The sequence below is a fragment of the Mytilus trossulus genome, chromosome 11 (assembly GCF_036588685.1).
Source record: "Mytilus trossulus isolate FHL-02 chromosome 11, PNRI_Mtr1.1.1.hap1, whole genome shotgun sequence".
Lineage (NCBI taxonomy): Eukaryota > Metazoa > Mollusca > Bivalvia > Mytilida > Mytilidae > Mytilus > Mytilus trossulus.
The window spans coordinates 31,679,747-31,703,662 of NC_086383.1; the positions used below are offsets into that span (position 1 = coordinate 31,679,747).

A 23,916-nucleotide genomic window follows, 5' to 3' on the forward strand; every position below is an offset into this window, starting at 1 on the left:
TTTCAAAATCAGAATTGCTTGTTTACTATCAAACAAATGAAACCAAATATATAGTTTGTGTAAATGTCTAACATGCCGTCAACTGACCTCGGAATCATGTTCATAATTTTGGTCTATTTCGTAGATCCAAAATACAAGCAATGGGTCGACTGTATTTTTTCATGAATATATAGTTTTGTTTTCATATGAAATGAGAAATTTAATTGCCAATGACACAACTATTCATAAGAGACCAAAATCACATTACACAAGTTATAGCCAATACAATTTGTTGAGATGTGTTACAAAAGCAGATTTATTCAATTGACCGAAAAGATCGAAAGATTATTTTTGTATTCAAATGTTGAAATTGATGGGAATCGAGTTCTCCATATCTCAATATAGATATAGCTAAAGATAGAAGACAGTACTTTCAACCTTAAGCGTCTATTTTAGTGATCAATCAGCGGTCATCGATCAGTCACCACTCAGTTCTTGTCAAATTTACGTTACCAATCAGTCAGATTTATGATACATTTTTTTCAAACCCGATGAGTGCTAAGACGGTGTTTATCACGACAGTCAAATAAATTTTCCGAAGATGCTATAAAAATGAAATGAAATGATCATTCGTCGAAATTTTCGGTGTATTATTTCATTACACCAAAGAATTATGAATGTTGGATACTTGAAAATAATGACATACAATATAAACTTTTTTTCCCTAAAAATTGAAAGAAAAAAAATCAAGAAACTGATTAAGTTTTGGTAAATGACCTTTCATATTCCTACATGTATATGAAAAGAAAAATTGGCGTTATGAGGCAAAATAGTTTACTTATACAAGAGGGACGAAAGATAGCTGAGGGACAGTCAAACTCATAAATCGAAAATAAACTGACAACGCCATGGGTAAAATGAAAAGGACAAACAGACAAACAATAGTACACATGACACAAAAACTAAAGAATAAACAAAACGAACCCCACCAAAAACCTAGAGGTGATCTCAGGTGCTCCGTAAGGGTAAGCAGATCCTGGTTCACATGTGGCACCCGTCCTGTTGCTTATGATATAACAAATCCGGTTAATAGTTTAATTCGGTAGGTCACATTTATAAAAGGGAAGGGGATTGTAGTTACGACGTTAGGAACATATCCGATTATACTCTAGGTACAAAATGCACAGACTACTTAGCAATTTTGCATACTAGAAGGGAGAAAGATACCGAAAGGATAGGCAGTTGCATAAGTCAAACTGACAATATAATGGGAAACGGAAACAGAAAATGATTAAAAAATTCATTTAAAAATAAAAGTGAATTAACTACAGGTAAATGAAGTTATATGTCTTTTTACGGTGTCTTCTCGATTGTCCTACTTTTTGAAATTACAGGTGAAAAAGTAAAGACATTTTGTGGGACAATCGAAAATGATTAGGAAAGCACATCTGTTGACCAATCGGTGTTGATCAATATAAACATTTGATCAGGGAGAATATTGTCGTGGTGAAGAAGGACGATGGTAAGGTTAGAACAATCGGACATATCCGTTGTCATCTATGAAAATGAAAGTTCATACCGGTCAACCAACGTGTAATGGCGTAGGTGAAATTATACGAAGGGCTGACATCAACTTTACCATGTTAACTTGTTGGAACTTTGCGTGTGTAACCTCTTTTCAAAGAATCAATCCTCTATCAAACAAATTATAACTGCACAAACACGTTCTGAAATATATTATCAACTATAATATATATACTCTGTATGCAGCCGGTGTTGACATATTGCTTAATACATTGAATGTTTTGAAATAATATACTATGATACTTTTTAGATTACACCTTGTTGAAGCAAGCAAACAAAACAGAAAGTGCATTACAAATAATTTAAGAACGTAAACCCCAGTTAAAATAAAAGCAAAAAAAAAAGCACCAAAGTCAAGTTTTGGTGACATCTGCAGACAATTGTGCAGATCCATTTGTTGAATACTGTCGCTCTGGGGATTCCACAAAAAAACAGAAAAAAGCAATCCTCATAACTTCTTTGCAAATATAAATGATTGATGGAGTGTTGGTTGTTAAACATCCAGTGTAGTCATTAATGAGAGATGTTTAAATATTACAATAATTTGTCATGGCATCAGATATCACGAATAAAAATAAAAGCAAATATTTGAATTGCATGCATAAGAATATTCTTTGCAATGTTAAAGTTCACGTCACTACAATATAATTAAGATAAGCAAAATGTATACAGTGTAATACTATCTTATAAGAGAGGAAACATTGTATTTACAGATATCATGTAAATAATGACTTTATAATCTGTAAACATGTCTAAAGATGCATGGTACATGCAACCCCATAAACTTTGTGCTCATGTTAGGATATTAAACATTGTGACGGCTTCTTTACACAATATTGTGAAGGTTTGTACATATTGTAAATTAAACACGCGTAGGGAGCGAAACAAGTTTAAGGCAATCTGAATAAAAAGGTCAGTAACAAGGTTGGCAAAAAAGCGGTCAATACTAGTATTGACCATGCCAGTGGTAAATAGCGGTAAATATCGGCAAATACTGGCAAATACTGGTCAATTGAAATTTTCAGTGGTCATTACTATAAAAACCATTCTCTACCTGGTCAATTGCTATCAATAATGAAATATTTCAATTGACAATTGTTTTAATAATCAGTGATCTACATTGATTAATGACTAAATCATATTATAGTAAAAGATAAAACTTTGTTGTCCCTGCTTCAAACTTTCAATGCCTAGCATGAAGAAGGTTTTTGTCTCAGTTAAATAAACAGAAAATATTTTATTGTTTAAGGGAGTCTTTGAACATCACTTTCATTACTTTCAACCCATGTACTGTCAACATTTATTGGGGGCTGTTGTTTTAATAGTTAAATTTTCACACCTAGCAATGCTAGGTGATAGGTAAAAAGGGTTTATTCCCGATTGTCCCACTTTTTAAAATTTTAGAGTTCTGATTGTCCCGCGTGAAAATTTCTGATTGTCCCACATTATTTTATGAAGTAAAATGTTCTTAGATAAACAAGGTAACAGTTGTTTGTTTTGCTAAATAAACAATAATTAACTATGGCATAGTTAATGTTAATTTTATAAAAGAATATATATAAATGTTTTTTTTTAAATCATAAGTATTGTTTTGATTAAAATAAAGTATACTATTTCTGATTTATGAAATATATCTACAATTTTATGTATTAAACAAATGAAAATAGCACTAGATACCGAAATTCGAATTTATTTTTTTGTAAAGTTTTTAAATAGATAAAGAAATAATGCATGCAAATTAAAAAATATATACGTAGGGATGATTTCAACTTAACTATTTGGAACACTTGGTATAATAATTTTCTTCTGAGCAGCAACCCTCTATCAAGAAAATCATGATAGGAAAAGCAAACACGGGAATACCGTATCAATTGTGAGATATACACCACCGACTCTACCTAAGAGATCAAATGACACACACATTAACAACTATAGGTCACCATAAGACCTTCAACAATGAGCAAAGCCCATAAATCATAACTATATAAGGCCCCAACGTGACAAACATAAAACAATTCAAACGAGAAAACTAATGACATAATCTATGCACAAAATAATGAATAAAATCAAATGTGTTACTCAGCGACAAACGACAACCACTGAATTACAGGCTCCTGACTTGGGACAGACACAAACAGTATAAAAAGTTGTATATCTCATCAGATGTATACATAAATACATCTTACAAAACTTGACACAGAGTGGAATTATACTTCACCACAACAAAGACAGATCTGAGCGTACTTGTAGTTACTGACAGCTAGTTAAAAATTTAAAAACAATATGACCTTAGTCTAAAAAAAATTATCATGACTATATTATATTCCATGTTTCATGTTACTTCAATAGTACATATTAAAAATTCATAAAATTTTGCGAACATGCGACAGGGTTAAAATAGCAATAAATTAAACTCGTATTTTGGAAATTTGTATATAAAGCAAACAGGATTTTTCTCAATATGGCAAAAACTAAACTCGCATTTTAGTCTAAATTAACAAAATCACTACCCAATAATTTCTTAATTTACTATGTGCAAAATAGAATATGTAAATATTATACATTTATTCCCCGTTCCTAAGGGAAATATGAAGATGTGTTCACCCAAAAAATATCATATTTCACGAGGGCATCGCCCAAGGGAAATATGACTTTTTGAGGGTGAAAAAATCTTCATATCTCACGAAGCCAAGAGAAATGAATGTTTTATATCACTGGCAATCCTTTTTTTACTTCTCAATATAAAATTAACATAAGTGTTTTCTTATTCGTTTTGTTTTATAACTAAACACAACATACACAATTATAATCAGTACCGATTTAAAGTTAATTATTTTTTTATTCTTTTCTATTTGTTTTTAGATTTTATGTAATTTTTAAAATAAACTCTATGAACATGTTTTATTGAAACATTAATCGAGGGTAACGTCGCACAAGGTAATTCCGATGTTCAGAGGGGAATATGATACTTGGAAGGGAATATGATACTCAGAGGGGAATATGATGTTTTGTTCGACGTCACGTGTGATAGTTTCAACCAATCAAACGTTGATTTCGCTATCAAAATCAACATACAATGGAATAATATCATTTGCTTATTTTTTTTCCATCATATATTTTTATAAGTTACATTGATGAGTAACCTATAGTTATCTTCAACATACTATAAAAACAAACTGATCACTACTAAAACAATTCCCAATTGTCCCACAAACATATTCCCGACTGTCCCACAAAATTTCTTTATTTTTTCACCTGTAATTTCAAAAAGTGGGACAATCGGGAAGACACCGTCAAAAGACATATAACTCCATTTACCTGTAGTTAATTCACCTTTATTTTTAATTACCTGTAAGATCATACAATTTGAATGAAAAATATATTGATTTTTACATTTTCAAGTAATTTTTATTTTTTTTGTAAATATCTTCCAGTATTGACCACTTTGGGCGTATTGTCCAGGGTGGTAAATACCACCGGTAAATACTTTGGTCAATAACCACAAAATCGAAATCCATTGTGTTGTCAGTGTGCGTTTTGTATCAGTTTAATTATAAAACAAATGAAAATGTTGACTTTTTTTTCTGCCTTATGAATTTAATTGATTAATTGGTGTTTGCTTTTCGCCGCTTGTATGAATCTAAAGCGTGTAAAATACATACATGTGAAATAATAAGTACAGTTTTTACCATTTCATTACTTTATCTGAATCTAATATAAAGGTGGCATTACATGTAATTTTCATTTACAATGGTTTCCGCAGTCAATAAATATTGTATCCCAATAAAACACGTATCAACATCCAAATGCTAGTGTACCAACGATTAACAGGATTTTAAATTAGATATCAACACAGACATCTGGACTATGACAGGATTCCAACATTATTCAAATATGTTACCAAATTTGAATATAGGACTAAATAAAATATAAACTGTCGTTGTCTCCTTGTTATTGTCTTTCTCCTATATTCATATCAAATATTATTGCAACACAATGTTCGTCGGTTCAAATATGTCGCTTTTACAAAACAATTATTATTTCTTTTTATATTCATCGAGCAAATGATAAGTTGTAAAAATAAGACACTAATAAACAAAACAACATTTTTTTTCTGAACAATGCTAGAAAAGTTGTTTTATTTGGTAGAAATTTAGAATGATTATGAAAAAATCTGTGTTTGTTTTAATAACAATATTTTAATTTGAGTTGTCTTCTGTTGTAAAACAAATACATGTATACATAAAACAATTTACTTCCAATTCTACAGCAATCATAAATATACTGTGCATGTTACTTGACGTTATTGGTTAAAATGAATTTAAAAAAAACTCATATTGTTTTAATTAAAACACTACAGCAACAATTCACATACATGTTAATTAATGTAAATAGAAATTTATCTATATCCATACATTCAATGATTTATGTTAGGAATGTAAACAAAAAAGGACAACAACATTATCAAATTTCAAGGTGTACTAAATCAAATGACAAAATCAAACACTATCAACCATCGAAATGAGTTGAAACATCTATTAATTTTTCAACATGCAATTAACAGTTATATGTATTGAAATGTAGGTGGTTTGTCATTGGGATTATAATTTCCACATCAGTTACTTCAAACATCATTGAAACAATGTTGATTATATTTTGGAAATAGATTGTAATGTTGCATATACTCCGCTAAACCTCTTCATCGTAGAGCATCTCTCTGTAATAAATAAATATATTCGTTTTAGAAATTGGCATTATGCTTGATATATTTTATTCTTAATTACTCTGTAATTGATATTACAATATCCTGCAATACAATTATAACTCCTTCTTTCCAAACATAGTTTTAGCATATCTTAACAGCAAAACATGTGAATTTACTCTTATTGAGTGTATTTTTTATCTTCCTTTATTTGTTTTGCTTTTCTTTTTCATTTTATGCGAATGTTTATACTTGCAACGTTTTATGACATAAACTATTGATCTATCTATCTGTATCAATAAATTATCGTTCGATGTAAGATGTACTTCATAACATGCTTACATTCATAAGTTTTTCTGACCACTCTGTGACTTTTCTCGCAAAAAACGTACAATATTAGATAAAAGTCTTTAAAAAAATGAAAAAAAATCATCAGGCTATTTGATGCGACAACAAAAATTTATAGTCATAAGTTTTCTAATCACCGACAACAAAATTATATTGAATGTAAGAAGCCTTTCGGAAAACTAGTTTTAAGCTAATTAAGCTAAAATATACATGACGTCTGTTGTCTGTCAGTACATCTCCAATGACTTTAGTGGACGGACGTCAAAAACTATCTGATAAAAGGTTATATTATACAAGGTCAACATACAAGTTTAAAAAATGTACGACTGTAGGAATGAATAACTGAATATGATTTTACAGACTGAACATACTTGTGTTACTTGTTTTGAATGCGTACATATATGTATGTGTGCTTGTCATACAAAACTATGATTTGTTTGCATTAGCTCTGCGAAAAATCTAAAACTATTGATACCGAGAGCAACGAAAAACTTGTCAAGTGATGATTAATTTACGGTAACTATATTCTGTACATTATATTAATTAAATCGTGGTCATGTTTCAGATTTTAATTATCAATGAAACATGTTGAACAAAATGTATTTGGTGTCTTTTAACAAACGAATAATTACACCTAAGTTATATAACAATATAATCCTTTTTTAAGTGATGCCAAACAATTCCTTTCAATATTAAAGTACTTACCCTCTGCACATGAAGCATTCGTAATTGCTGAAAAGAAAAAGTAATAAGGCACATTCAAAACAAGTGTGATCTTGCTAAATGAATGTTTACTAAAATATAAAGATTCTGAATAGGACAGTGGTATGATTTGCAAAAATTGAAACAATGTGTATTGTAAAAAAACAAATCAATATAAAATATTTTAAGACCACATAGTTACTTAAATTGCCTATCTATCATTCTGTAGATTGGTATACGACTAAAAGCGATTTCAGATGCCGAAAGCCTGTGTTGGTTCAACGATGAGCTATCTGTATAGTTCACTGTATTTTATACGATGCAGGTTGATGTGGTCAGTCGTGCAGTCTATCGGATGAAAAGAAAGAATGAACAATGCGCATCATTTACATGGCGAAATATATTTGTATTACAAACTTCAGTATTACATGTATGGCTCTCAAACATGAACACTGTTTTTTTAAATGATAAGTAATTAAGATTATAGAAAAATATATATAACAAAATATAATTTTTGTCATTAAATCAACCGTTCAACAGTAAAGTAAGCTCTTCGTATCGTTTAGAATATTCGCTTGGCATGCACTTTTAACATTTGCTTACGCACTGTTTATGACTATTTAGACTCTAGCGGAATTATAACATAGAATGTATCAGGAAAAGTAAAATATGTTACATTGTTGATGCAAATAATTGAACATTTCATGAACATCCGTTAAGTTTAACGTGTATGCTTTCTTGTTTTTATTTAAGATATAAAAGCATTGAACCTTTGTTTAATAGTTTATCAAACATTAAAGTTGTGTAAACAAATTAACAATTATTTCTAAATGAATAACAGTTCATTGAACATTTTGAATTTTCAAAAACCAACTTATTACGCAACACGACATCTGTGTTCTTTATTTGAGTTTCAAAGTTTTGTTTGCTAGCGGTATACAGTAACTTGTTGAAATTAGTTTAAATTAGTTCTAACTTGAACCAACTGTAGCAGACAGTTACATATATCATGCATGTTACAATGATTTGACGTGGTTCCAATTTCTTCACCATACAAAGTTCAGACCGATAGTATGCAGTAACCAAATAAATGAAAAGAAAAAAAATGTTTCCCTTCAGGAATAAGCTTCGACAAGTAAATATAAAGGTTGAGATGAATCAATTATTTGTGTTGCCTTGAAGGGCTGTAACAACAAAAACATGAATCTGTCATGTAGGTAAAACACATTGAGCCATATACTGTAAACATTATAGTTTTCTCTTATGTATGCTTGATAAAACAAATTTAATGCATCAAATATTGTGTCATTTATCTGTTCGTTATGCTTGTGGTCAACAGCCACAATAAAAATAACAATAATTGTAATAAGGTGAAACTTAATCCTTTATTTAACACATATTCCGTGTATGGCCTTGTCGGTTAAATTATAAATACTTCTCTGAATCAAACTTGAACTTGTTACTTACAAACTGAAAAACAAATTGTTACATTAGTTTGTTCCCCATCATTGATGAATTTTATGATTATGTGCATTGCAATGTAATGACTTGTAACATAAGTATTTAATTTTTGATATTAAACCTATATAGAACAGGTTATTCTTGTTTGTTATAAAGATCCCGAAATTTCTTTTATAAACTCCAGACAATTTATATGTGCAATTAAATAATTATCATGTTTTTGATGAGGCAATCATTTGTATTGTGTTGAGTTGATGGTTGGAATAGCAACATATGTGCCGTTTACAAAAACAACTTAATAAAAAAATAACGTTAAAAATCAAAACTTGTAGTCTTATTAATACTTGACAAAGACATTTGTTATGCTTCAAATATAATGTCAATTTTGAGCTCTTTTCGCTTGTAAACGACCGACGATTTCATCAGATGGCTTGTGATCTTTATCGGGACATTTTTTTCTGTATGAAACCGTATACAAAGTTACAAGTATTGTCTAGCAGTTTAGGCTTTAACATTTTTTGCCATATTATACAGTTTATCGGAGATCCATTTTCTTTTGAAATATAATGTGGTGATGCTGATGTATGATTACACCATGTCTGTTATAAGTGTCCTTCTATTTCATTTTGCATATATAGCACTTGATTGTTTTATAACTCAGTCATTTGTGTTGCCTTGACGCCTTGAACAGCAACATGCATGTAGCATGTTATTTTATATTAATATTGATCTTGTCTATATACAAGCTTTGATTATTTAGAATATATATTAATTTTAACTTCTGTGTACTACATGAACATGAAGATTATTCTCCTTAAATCTGTACAGGGCAGTTTTATCCAGCCCTTATTGTATAGTTTTATTGTTGATATTCACTCATATGCATCTAGTGTTAAATTAGGTACTTATATGATAGAACTGTCTTGGTATTCCTAATTACTGGGAAATTTAATATACAATAGAATAGTTTACCTAAAACGACAAAGTTATTTTTCATTTAACAGTATATATCATGGAATAAAAGTGAGATGTTAAGTATTACGCGGTGGTGTCTTGCCATGGCTTTGTTTTGACTTTTTTGTTTGCTTTTTGGCTTTGAATGTTTTTCCCTTATATTTTATTAACTATGTATTTGCATTCAGGTATCGCAGATCAGATTTATTCGTTCATAGTGTGTTTATTTTTCGTTCATTTGTTCACATAAATAAGGTCGTTAGTTTTCTCGCTTGAATTGTTTTACATTGTCTTACCGGGGCCTTTTATAGCTGACTAAATGCGGTATGGGCTTTGCTCATTGTTGAAGGCCATACGGTGACCTATAAGTGTTAATGTTTGTGTCATTTTTTGTCTTTTGAGGATAGTTGTCTCATTGGCAATCATACCACATCTTCTTTTTTATATTATTTACGTTTTTTGATTGAGTTAAGCCTTCTAATTGATATTGTATCGTGTGGTTTTTTATGTTGTGATGTTATAATATCGTTTCAGAAAAAAAGAGTAGGTTTGGTACCATTACAACGTTTAATCCCGCTGGAAATGTTTGACCTGTCCTTAGTCAGGAATCTGTTATACAGTAGTTGTCGTTTGTTTATGTAATTTATACATGTAACTCGATTCTCGTTTTTTATATAAATTATACCGTTGTTTTTCCCGTTTGAAAGGTTTTACAATATTAATTTTGGGGCCTTTTATAGCTTGTTGTTCGGTGCAAGACAAGGCTCCGTGTTGAAGGCCGTACATTGATCTATAATGGTTTACTTTAATATATTGTTATTCGGATGGAGAGTTGTATCATTGGCACTCACATCACATCTTTCTATATATATGTGTCAAATAGTGAAAACCCATATTGAGTCATATACGTCCGACATGACAGTTGTTGCTTTTATGTATGCTTAACAATTCATCAGAGGCGTTCGAATCAAACATTGTTAAAGGCGGTAATAAAGTACGTATTTATCAGAGCACTGAAGACCAAAAATTCCTGAAAGTTTTGCCAAATACAGTTGAGGTTTATCTACTCTTAAGGTAGGAAAGCTTAGTATTTCAAAAATTCAAAGTTTAGTAATAGTTGATTTATAATTAGGAACATATAAATGATAACTCAATGTAACACATAAGTGCTGACTACTGGGCTGGTGATATCCTCGGAGAATTAAAACTCCACCAGGAGTGTCATAAACCCAATGGTTGTAAGTAAACTCAGTCATAGATAAGAGGATCAAAATTTTATATTACCGCCAGACGAGCTCTACAAAAGACACATCAGTGACGATCGAATAAAAAAAAAGCGTTTAAAAAAGATTCCGAAATGTTTTTTACTACCTTCAAACTATTTGAAACGGTATGCAATGAAAATATTTGATGTCTTGATGAATCAATCAGTTGTTTTAACTCGACGACTAGATCAGCAACATAGGTGTCGTTCATTTTTTTGGTGGGCAACGGTCGATGAGTTTTTAAGTAGAAAGTTTCACTACAAAGAAAGGACTCAAGATGGATCCGCTTTGTTTTTTTATTAAGATGTGGATGTTTTATTGTATTTAGAAATCTTAACACGGCTCTTTGTCGTATGAAGAAGACTCGGCTGCATCGCCTTTGGTTAAAACAATTGGAGTTAACATTTATATTTGTATATATGTTATGTGCAAGTAGAAATCTGAATACTCACTATTTATGAAAAACAAATATGGTATCTTGATGAATTAGTCATTTTACATGCCTCGACAACTTACACAGCACCATACATGTATGTGTCAGGTAGAGTTAACACCATCGAACCACACACTGTCGACATCATAGCTGATGCGTTTTATGTATGTTTGACAAGACTGGTTGTATGCTCTCAATATGGTATAAATTTTCTGCTCGTTTTGCATGTGGTCAACGGCCGATGAGTACATAATAATGATTGTAATCTTTGAATGGAAACTATTTGTTTATTTTCTATTTAACAGCTATTCCGTTTATTACATAGCGGATTAAATTATAAATACTTCTCTATATCATACTTGAACTTGCTACTTACAAACTGAAAAAAAGAGCATTATGGCATTATTTGTTCACCGTCATTAATGAATTTTATAATTTTAATGAAACGCTGTGTCATGAATTATCGTTTAAAAAGATTCCGAAATGTTTTAAATGACCTGTAAACTATTTCAAACTTGATGCAAACAAAACATATTTGATAGGTGTTGGTGAATAAACCATACACCTTAACCATCATGATTTTGTATCTGATATATGCTTGACACATGTGTTTTGCTTCAAATATTGTATACATTTTCAGTTAATTAGGTTAAGATTTTACTACGAAGAAAATACTTGATGCAAGTAAATTTAAAATTCAGTATTTGCAAATATTTAACATGGATCCGCCTAGTTTTTGATTTAGATGAGGATGTTATTAGTGTAATTAGGAAATTCTAACACCGATAAATAGAGGTGTTTATCTATTCATAAAGAGTGAAGACATTTTTTTCCTTTTTACTGGTCTAAACCAGGTTTCAAATACAAAACCTTATATCACCAAACAAAAACAGCACAATAATAAATATTGTTGGGAAAGTAAACTCGGTGAGTATTAGAATCCTTAAGGAAAGTGAGACTCGTATAAAAGAGACACACCTGTTTTGTATTTTGTGTTTACCTGTATATTATCATGATCAAGTAGATATATGGATACTTACGGATCGTTAATTGGTACAATTTGTTCATACCTTAAACGATAATAAATACAATACATTGAATTTGACTGATATCTGAACTATATAATATATTCAGGGAAACAGTTTTGAAAATCTGTATATTACTTTATGAGTATATCTAAAGTACAGATCGTGCAATTTGCATATTCTTTACTATTGTCTTTATACACACTGTCGTATCAACTACGAACTTAAAAGCTATCATGAATAATAATACGTCAAATATATGATTATATATTAAGTTTAGATATATATCATATTGAACTTTATTGTCTATTGTGCAAGTTGTGTTTAATGTTTTAGTCATTTGAATCATTTGTAACTTGAAAAAAATATTGGTATCTTGTTATTTTTGTATATATTTATTGATAACGAATAATAATCGAAACGACGAGTTGATTGTTAAAACTTACCCACAACCAAAACATCTGTACAAGGAACCATGTTCTTGTTCCTCTTTGTCTGTGACTTGTGAATAATTGCTATAGAAACAAATTCTATTCTTTGTGTGTTTTTTAAATGTTTAAACTATTATAATGGTTGCCTTTTGGAAATATATGTAATCTTGACGTGTAAAAGTACTATGTACATTCGGATTTTATTAACATTTCGAATAATTAGTATTAAGACTACATGTTAATCTAGTAAATAACCACACAATTATACAAAAACCACTTTTGTCGTCATTTTTCACCGCAAATGATATAAAGAATACAATAAAATAAAAGGAAATACGAAAATATGAGTTTCAAAATATGTCTTATCATTTAACATCATGCTTACACTCAAATATAACATGAACATTCGTAGTATAACGATTACTTGTATTATAAATGCCAGTACTGTTATGCATAATCGTGTTATTAATATGATCAATGCAGTGTTTTTCATATGTTTTGTATTACTTACGTTATTATGTCGGCCTGTTTAATATAGTTTTAAATATAACACAAGAATTCTTCAACTTTAATAGACTGGTTATACTTCCGCTTTTGTCATATCAGGGCATTTTATACCTGCCTTTTCGATATGTGTCTCATATGAAATCATCCCATATCTGCGTATTTGTATGTGTTATCAATGTAAATAGTATTATTATTACTTGCGACGTGTGCACTTTAAGAATATAAAGTTTGTATAACACAACATTGACTATTTTGACGTCCGAATATTCATTTAAAATTGTATTTTGTTCTTAAACATGCTCAAGCTTCTATACCAAAAGCACATTAATTATTGGAAACATCAGGTTTGTTTTGTACTTTAAGTCAGTGATGACTATAGAAATATTAGCCACCTAATTTGTGAGATAACTTACTTTCAGTAATATCGTATGTTACGTTCGGGTGATATGCATTACAAGTAAAAGCAATCTGGCTTACTTGTTTGGTTTTGTTTTAATCTCTTTGTGGACAAAGTTATTTCGAAACTATTAGCCTGCTTTTTTAATCGGAAAACACTGCCCACATCACAGGTTACCAGAGGTTCAATTTACTTAAAAAAGAACGTGTTGATTGAAGATCTTTTGAAAAATAATAGATCTGTTTCAAGCTTTACATCATGAGTTGTGGTATGTGTATTTGACAATCATTTATTGGAATATATTAACTTTAAAAATAATGTTATTCTATATCTCATGGTTTTGCAATGTTAATGAAGGAAACTGTATCAAGACAACGCATATTTTTATATTTACCTAATAGTATATGTCCCCATCAGTTGTCTGATGTCATCTTCAGTTACAGATTTCCGACTAAAGAATATATTGGGAAACTCTGGAACAGAATTTATATGAAGTTTGTCAATTTCTTCTTTCAGGTTATTGATCTTTTGTACCAAACTTCCATCCTGTCGGGGTTTATCTAGTTCTTTTCTCTTTCCGTCTAAGGCCTGTCCAGCAACAAGCGCGGACTGAGCATCCGACAACATATTCATCAGTTTGTCTTTCTCAGTTTTGGATTGTTCTTTCACCAAGGCAATCATCTGAGCAACAGTTTTTTCAACCATGCGTTTCATTAAGTTGCCTTCATCGTTGATGGATTTTATAACAGATTCAACGGAATTATCAAACGACTTTAAGCTATCTTCAATATTCTTCATATTTTGATTTGCTTCATTTGTCTTGGTACGAATTTTCGTTTCATTATCCACGCGAAGTTGACCGATTACATCGACAATCTTGGAAAATGTATGCCCATTGTGTTTTCCTGTCACACAACTTGTGCATATATGCGCATTACATGTGTTACACATAAGAGTTAATTCTTCTTTGTGTTCCCTACATCTAGATTTACCTTCCGGTATCAGATCGGAGGCTTTCTAAAACTCATGGTTTCTCGATAACTTCTGCCTATTATGCAACAACTTACAATTTTCACAATAGTATTCTTCACAGTCTATGCAATATTGTGATCCAGGGGCACCCAAGCAAACCTCGCATGTTTTAGACGCAGCTTGAGCCATTATGCACTCAATCAAAATCACAGATATGACAAGTGATTGTATCACATGACAGCTAGTTCTAAATTTAAATTAAGGACGATAACTAGTGTATATAATTGATTGACGCGGTTGTTTTTGAACAATCAAAACATAATTTGTTATTCTATGCTGATGAAAACTTTATTTTACAATAAATTCATTTACTATAATTATGATAATACTATCGAACATTTATACATTGAACGTGTACTATGAGTATATATTATACACGTATCAACCGTTACATAGTTGTAGTGTGTATTATACACAATATGACCTGTTATTTACATAACTATGAATGTATGTGTAGACAGTTTACTCGCTAAAATTGTGAATATATAGTGTGTAGCATTTACATACTTTCCACCAAAATAATAATAAATAAGCTAAGACAGCACATTACAAATCAGGAATGATTTTTTAATCGCTATTAAGATTTAAAGACGATATATCAAGTGTTTATTTTAATAACATTCTATAATTCACAGACTATTCAAGCAATGAAGAGGTTTTCTAAACGTTTACACTTTTAAGCTACACATACCCAGCAAACACAAAAACATCCTTAAAATGTTTTTAAAATGTTGTGTCTAATGTCATGAAAATATCACGAAAAAATGTGAGAAAAACATAAATTGTATGGCTTAATATATATCGTTAAAACGTTTTCTACAATATTTCTAAAATATTTGCACAATATTATTAAAATATTGTCAAAGAATATCATTTAAATATGGAAACCAATGGCGTATAAAACATTTTGATAATCTTTCAAAAAATATTTTCTAGAAATATTTTCTGAACGTTTGAAAAACATCATGAAGATCAAATAACGCTATAACAATGTTTTGGGGATGTTTTCTATTAAGTGAGAATGTGCCAAAAAAATGTTTTCAAAATGTTTTCAAAATATTTTAAGAAAATGTTTTTGGTTGATATCTTGATCATATCAATATAAAAATTTCTGTACTTTTGATTGAGTTTCCTGCTGTTTTAAGCATCAACGCATTAGTGTAATTGATATATAGTTATTCATTCATTATACATACAAGAATAAATCAGTTGATTTGTTAAACGTATGAAAATTCACAATTCAAAGTATCTAAAAACAAGAAGTATCTCCAAATTTTGACACATCCAAAATGGCATACACAACTCATCATGGTCAAGCCACGTACCAAATATGAAGTCATTATGTTTAGCAGCATTACTTACAAAAGTAAGGAAAAAATTGAGAACATTCAACATTTTGAAATAAAATATATAATTTATAAGCAAACAGGAAACAGGTGCCAGATATAAAAATGGCCACACATGACAGTTCATCACTATCAAGCAGATCATCGAATATGAACTCATTTTAATCAGCAGTTTTGGGAAACACAGTTATGAAAATATTTGTTGATCAAAATTCGACAAATTTAGGTGGACAGACGACAGACAGTGCAAGCAAGTTTACTTTCCTACCTCAATGGTATAATGTTTAGTTTTTCAATCTCAACTCGTACTAACTATCTTATATACACATCATGCATATGTCAACATGAACATGCATTACATATTTGCAATTTGACATTATGCAAACATTATACACATTTTTAGGCTGAGGATACATTGACCAAAACTTGTGTCAAAATTCAGATTTACCTTATCACTATTCCCGCTAGACCTGAGAATCTGTCCTGCTTGAAGTTTTGATGTCAGACAACAATCACTTTTCCATTTTGGCGTCAGATATTTTTTATTTTATTATGACATCAAAGTTTTACAGGATCTTGTGACAGTTGTGTGATGTCCAGTAGTGGGGGACAAATAGTAATAATATGTGTCAAATATGTTCTATTATGACGTCAACATTTGACGGGAACTTTTGTGATGTCCATCGCCAGTAATGACGGACGAATAGCGATAAGGTGTATTGGTTATCAAACCAAATGCACTTGTTTCTATCCATCTGCAGATTTAGTGGGCCACTATCAACGTATAGACTTGTCAATATACGTGATAGTGGACCTTCCCATAGATAGAAACAAGTGCCTGTGAATATACGTGGATTATGGGTCTTCCCATGGATAAAAACAAGTGCATATGAATAAAACAGAATCCACATATGCTTCTTTTTATTATTTTAGTATATTAATGCTAGAACATTGGCGGATTTAGGGCATAGACACCCCCTATGGAGCTACATATAAGATAAATGCATAGACTATTTACAAATGTCACCTCTAAGGACCAAACGATTTCTTGCCTTGGGCAGGCCCCCTTTTAAAAACCCTGAAACGGACGTCTAGAAACAGATGTATTGGTTCCGATTATGATAGAACACACAAAACGAATGCACAAGTTTTATCTTAAAAGATAATTCATTCTTACCAAGTGAGCATATATCGCGTAAAAACCAATTGTCTGGCTCTTTTTGTTGATATTCTGACCTCTTCGTTTCAAAATTCAAATTCAATATAATTTCCAGTTAAATAACAAAAGGTCGATTCCGGAAAAGATCGGTTTTTCGTAATGCAGATTTTCCGGACCATATGAGTATTTGGACCATACGCATATGGTCATGACCATATGGGTATATACTCATATGATCGGGGTAATTAACACTCTGTTACAGTTGACTTTTGATACTTCTAAACTCGATCATCATGATCATTTAAAAGACGCTATCATATATTTATTAGGTAATTTTATTGTAATTTTATAATAGAACGATTAGCTAAATGAAAAAATAGAAGTTTCACACATTTAATATTACTTGCTTGTCACTAAAAACTATAAAAAAAATCACATTTTATACCGATGGTCATTACCGATGGCCATTACCGATTTGTTATTACGAGTGAATGGCAATATATCGACTTAAAAAGATAAATTCCAAAAATGTCTTAATTAATTGCTTCACAAGAAGTCATTGGAAAGTAACACAGTTTTTTAAATTATCTTGTGAGTATGGTGTATTGCAGTCATGCTACGATATTTGAGATCTAGAGCTTCTTAAAAAAACATCTTAGACGTATCAGAATGGCCTAAGACCTCGGTTTCAATGTACATAGCTTCAAAATGTGAGCTTTTCACTCCAAAACAAAAGGTGCAAAATGAAAAGGATCGTGCACAACCAAGACTTGCAAATGCAAAAAAACCTATGATACCGTGTGGAAGTAAATGTCATCCAAAGCCTGTATGAAAGAATGTAATTAGCGATGAAAACTAACTACGGCATCAATATTTAATGTTTACTTAGTATTTAAATTATAAAAATAATACATTGTTATCTAACCATCATTGTTTTGTTTATATAAAGTTTTTGTATTATTGAAACTTTAATAATGTATTTTTAAAACAAAATACCTTTATGGTCCCAATACTCATATGGTCCGGATAGGTAATTACCAAACAAGTATTATACTCATATGGTCTGACCATATGAGTATACGCATTTGGTCATAGCCATACGCGTATGGTCCAAATACTCATACATGTATGGTCTGGAACACATATAAACGATACGAAAACGGAATTACTACAGTAACCAGTTTTCATGTCTTTTAATTTCTAAAATATACACAAACGAAATGAAAAAAAAGAAAACATTAAAGAAAGATAATTGTTTATTAATACATTATTGCTTAATTTAATGTTGAATCTTTTAGATTTTGATATAAGAAGGAATAAAATCTGACTCCTTCCAGATATCATCATGATCATTCAAGGATTACAATGGTATATATAGTACATGTATTTTCTTTATCATGATATTGATGAAATGTAGTACTATATCTTATATCCTAAAAAAAACGAGCTAATTCCACAAAATGAAGTGTGTGGGGTTTTGAATAACGTTTAGATAACAATTGATTCTTATATCCGTAAAATATTGAATAAAATATCAGTAAGACTATTACAAAATGTGCATGTCAGAATATTTTATAGAAAAACATTTAGCTGATGTTTTTCAGATGTTTTATGTAAAACATTTTAGTTTTACTTTATAAAACATTTTATTCAAATAACAAAACTATATTTTCTTTAAATCATTTTCTGCAGAATGTTTTTGGGATATTTGGAAAATATTTACTTTAAATGTTGTAATAATATAAAATAACAATTGAAGAAAATATTGTTTATTTATATTAAAAAAAATACCTACAGGATATTTTAGAACAATGTTCGAGAACATGAATAAAAAACATTGGCAAATAATATTTCGTTAATTATAAAAACATTTTACTTAAATGTTAGAAATAAAACATTTCAAAAACAATAAAATAAACATTTTTGTAATGTTTAAATGGTATCTTATTGAAATATTTTGTGAGAGACCTCCATATGACATTTGAAAAAAAAGGTTTCTAATGTTGCGTGTTTGCTGGGATAAGATACATGAAATATACATGTATCTTTAATTCACTGTTGGTTTTAATGACGTACAAATGTATATCGGTGCCTTCAATATGTTAACTCTGTATCATTTTCAGGAATTAATTTTATTTTCTTCTGAAAAAATACACGGAAACCACATATTATTTATTTACCAACATGCCAAAATGTACTGCCATTATCAGAAGATTTTTTATGCTTTTTGTTCTATAAATGTATTTTATAAATTATTTTCTTCTATGGATATATTATTATATCATACATGCATGGATAGGCCGCAGTTGCATGTATAACCGGTGTCGTTTTACTCTTATTGACACATTCCCTGTGAGTTGATGGCAACAATAAAATCATACATTTGAAGATGTCACGTTAGAGGTAAAGGATGAAATTATTACTGCGAAAAAAATATCATTTGTGTGATCACGTGTATAAATAGACAAGCATATACACATGAGTCTGTGAAACGCCCACAGAAATTACTTCTGCCTACCAGCTGAAGCTCGAATGAGAATCAGAGACATACGGATCTCACTATTCTTCAAAACCACATGAATAAAACAAGATAGCGTAGGGCGCAGAAATGGGGTCTTGAAACACTGTTTGGTACATACTTCCTCGTACAACTCGTTATCATGGTTATCTTTTTACAAATTTATTTAATCATGTTGATGAAAAAGAAAATCAGCACCATCAGTACCTTTTTCATAAATACTAGTAGCTTGGACTTTCGAAATTGAAACAGAACACAACAAGGTTACTATATGTGTTGTACTAGACAAAAATGTAGTAAACATGTTATTCCACAAGATTTATAAACACATGTTTAAATCATGTATGTCCATTCTTATGGACTTTTCGAATTGATTTTCCTCATATTCAGTATTTTTGTGATTTCACTTTTTTCTTCATAAGTATGGTGCTAACATCATAGGTGGCGACAACAATGTGTCAATGTTGCTTTAGTAAGATAAATGAAAGCAATGATTTTAATAATACTAATGTTTGGTACGCAGTTGTATAGCATTCGCACATCCAGTGAAAATATAAGGCTCTTTACACTCATTCATGTTCTATTGAGTATTTTGAATCGTTTTTTTATTTTTATTTTAATGTGGTTTGTTCAACTTGTGTCGCTGCATATTTCTATACAACGTAGAGTTTGCCAGTTCCTTATACATGTTATAAACAGTATGTACGTATTCTTTATGATATCTTTGTAACAAACATGTAGGTAACTGGTTTCCTTTGGAAGAAGCTTTTCAGACGATATAATTTTTGAATGTCAACTTTTTGAAATCAACATTCATATAATTTATTAAGGCAGCCATGTTTTTGTCATCAATAATGATGTTTTTCAATACATAACCTGCTTGCTTTGTAGAATGGCTTTCACCATTATGAGGTGTGTAATGTGACCAATGTAGTTGCTTACTATATTTTGTTATGGTTGTATAAACCGAAATCAAATAATACATGTATCTCGTTTTTATACATTGTATGTATAAAGGAAAAATCATTGTTGAGAGAACAGGTATATGAATTCAGCATTAATGCTGTATCATCGTTGTTAGCATTATACAGCTAAGATCAGAAATCTGATTTTACACATCAAAATCTGCATATGTACTGTATGTTGATTTACAAAATGAGAAAGATGTGTGCATAGGTAATGTACTTAAAACGTATGCATCCGTGAATTCTGTAATTTTCTGAATGTCGGGCGCAATTGCATGTTGTAGTTTAACTTACGTTATTTAGGTCTTTGTTGAACAATGTTGAATTTGCCGTTTAATTGAAGCTGAATTAAAAATTTTGAGCTATGTGCATACTTCCAGCAACTGATACCATAACTGACACTTGATGTTGCACAATAGTGTTCTGTACCATTTCATACTTGGGGTTTATTGAAAATTTATGACATAGTTGATTTTGTATACAGTATTGCTTAGAACTTGATTTTCACTCTATCATTTTTCAAACGTGCTTTCCATGAAACCAGTGTTTTTACACGGCATTATAATAATGGTCAAAGACCAGATATTTGATTTTCAATACCTGTATTCAGAATGTGCAGCCTTATACCAAGGTTGGTCCGTACTATTCATGAATTTTTATAATAGTTTGAATTATACCGGCTAGAGCAGTACCAATACTGATTGTTTCATTTGAGTCTAGTAGTTATATATAACAAGTCATTGTTACATTTGGTTGATACATTCAAAAATACCTACCGTTATCTGGATGATATTTTTTCGTTGAATAATCCAGAGTTCTCTAAATATATAGTTCAGAAATTTACCCAAACGAACTAACTTTCACTAAATCTAAAATAAACAGCAGCAGTTGTCCTTTTCTAGATTTAGACATTTCAATTTCAAACGGGAAACTTCACACTAAAATTTACGACAAAAGAGACGATTTTTCATTTCCTATTGTTAATTTTTCTTTTTTGAACGGCGATGTGCCATTGGCTCCATTATACGGTGTTTATATATCGCAACTCGTTCGGTTTACCTGTGTGTGTTCTGATGTCATAGATTTTAACGAACGTAATCAATGCATCAATGGTAAATTGTTGTGTCAGGGATTTCGATACCATAAATTACTTAAAATTTTTACGAAATTCTTTCATAGATACAAAGATTTGATTAGTAAATTTGGCTATACCTGTAGAAAGCTTATTAAAAACGGTATTTCACATCCTAAATTTTATGGTTATATTGTACTTAAAGCGAGGAAATCACTATGTGATCCTTATAAACTCATCGAACCTTTAAACAAACATATAAGTAAGGGTTACCGTTCCAATATTGTAATTAGATTTCTGAATATAGTTCACATTGGCACTAATATTGATGTTGTCATTAGCAAATTAAAACATAACTAAATTTCATTATCTTTTGAGGCCAGATGTATAGAGACACAGACACGTTAACTTTTATTTCTATAGAAGTCGCTCTTCACTATACTACTACCTGTCGATACATTTATTTTTGACATTGCACAAGTCATGTCTTCTTTGACTATTAATGACGTTAAAATACTAAATCCCTGTGATGTGTTTTAGTCGATTTTAGTCTCTGATGCATGATTTTTTATTATTTGGTTTTGGCTTTTAACTGGCTGTCAGTAACTGCGAGTACTCTTAAATCGTATTTTCTTGTTAATTCGTCATGTTGCTACTGTTCTTAATGCTTTTTTGTTATTTTTTATTTATATGGATCTTGTCTGTTTACCAGCTTTGATTATTTGTAATATCTTCAATGTTTCACTTATTCTTACAACATTTGTATAAAACAATTAAAAATACGTTTTTTTTCTAAAGTGAACAGTAATTGGTTAAATATTTCTCAGTGATGTCCTGTGTTTGAATTTGTTTGTTAGCTTTTTGGTCATGAATGTTTGTCTCTAATATTTAATTAACTGTGCATTTGTATTCAGATAGCGCAGATCAAATTTATTAGTTCATTGTGTAATCATACGTTTTTTGATTGAGTTAAGTCTGCCAATTGATATTTTATCGTATGTTTTCTATGTTGTGATGTTATGCTATTGTTTCAGAAAAAGGGAGAAGGTTTGGATCCATTACAACGTTTAATCCCGCTGCAAATGTTTGCACCTGTCCTAAGTCAGGAATCTGATGTACAGTAGTTGTTGTTTGTTTATGTAATATATACGTGTTTCTCGTTTCTCGTTTTGTTTATATAGATTAGACCGTTGGTTTTCCCGTTTGAATGGTTTTACACTAGTAATTTTGGGGCCCTTTATAGCTTGTTTGTTGTTCGGTGTGAGCCAAGGCTCCGTGTTGAAGGCCGTATTTTAACCTGTAATGGTCTACTTTTTAAATTGTTATTTGGATGGAGAGTTGTCTCATTGGCACTCACACCACATCTTCCTATATATATACAGAAGAGAACAATTTCGTGAAAATAATCATTAGTCCTTAATATCGTGTTTGGAGAAGCAGCTATCTGGTTTGATCTCTTTTGGTCTGGTTAAATTATAATGTTGGTACCTAAATCAAAAAATTACACCACTGGTTCAATGTCACTGCTTGTGGACGTTTCGTCCTCCAGGGTATCACCAGCCCAGTAGTCAGCACTCTGATGTTAACATGACTATGAATTATATGGTCATGTTTACAAAACAAAGGATTTTCGTATAACAGGAATAAATTACCTTAGCCGTATTTGGCAAACATTTTTGGTAGTTTTGGTCCTCACTGCTCTTTTACTTTGTACTTGGCTTGCTTCATAACTATTTTAATCTGAGCGTCACTGATGAGTCTTTTTGGCCACGAGCATCACTGAAGAGGCATGTCTTGTCGAAATGCGCATATGATGCAAGAAAATTGGTACCATTAATTTTATACTACCACTGGGTCGATGCCTCAGCTGATGGACTATTAGCCCCCGAGAGTATCACCAGCCAAGGAGCCAGTACTTCGGTACTGGCATGAAAATACGGATTTTGTTTTGTGTTATTAAAATTTGCTGTTACAAAATGATAGAAAGTATTATTAATTAAGGAATGTATCTCCCTCATGCAAAGCTCTGATTTCTT

At 30.7% G+C, this 23,916-nt stretch overlaps 1 protein-coding gene and 1 long non-coding RNA gene across 2 annotated transcripts; both read right to left on the minus strand.

Moving 5' to 3' along the window:
* Positions 1-5,929: 5,929 nt before the first annotated feature.
* On the minus strand, positions 5,930-8,858 carry LOC134689662 (uncharacterized). The gene is made up of 3 exons (XR_010101896.1): positions 8,292-8,858; positions 7,319-7,345; positions 5,930-6,280 (listed from the first exon to the last, which is right to left on the minus strand). It is a non-coding gene; the product is annotated as an uncharacterized LOC134689662 (long non-coding RNA).
* Positions 8,859-11,504: 2,646 nt separating this feature from the next.
* LOC134689663 (E3 ubiquitin-protein ligase TRIM71-like) lies at positions 11,505-14,982 on the minus strand. The gene is made up of 4 exons (XM_063549626.1): positions 14,183-14,982; positions 12,900-12,968; positions 12,469-12,498; positions 11,505-11,807 (listed from the first exon to the last, which is right to left on the minus strand). Exons 1-4 carry the CDS (start codon positions 14,737-14,739, stop codon positions 11,801-11,803), a joined length of 663 nt encoding a protein of 220 aa, XP_063405696.1. The 5' UTR covers positions 14,740-14,982; the 3' UTR covers positions 11,505-11,800.
* Between the last annotated feature and the right edge of the window lie 8,934 nt (positions 14,983-23,916).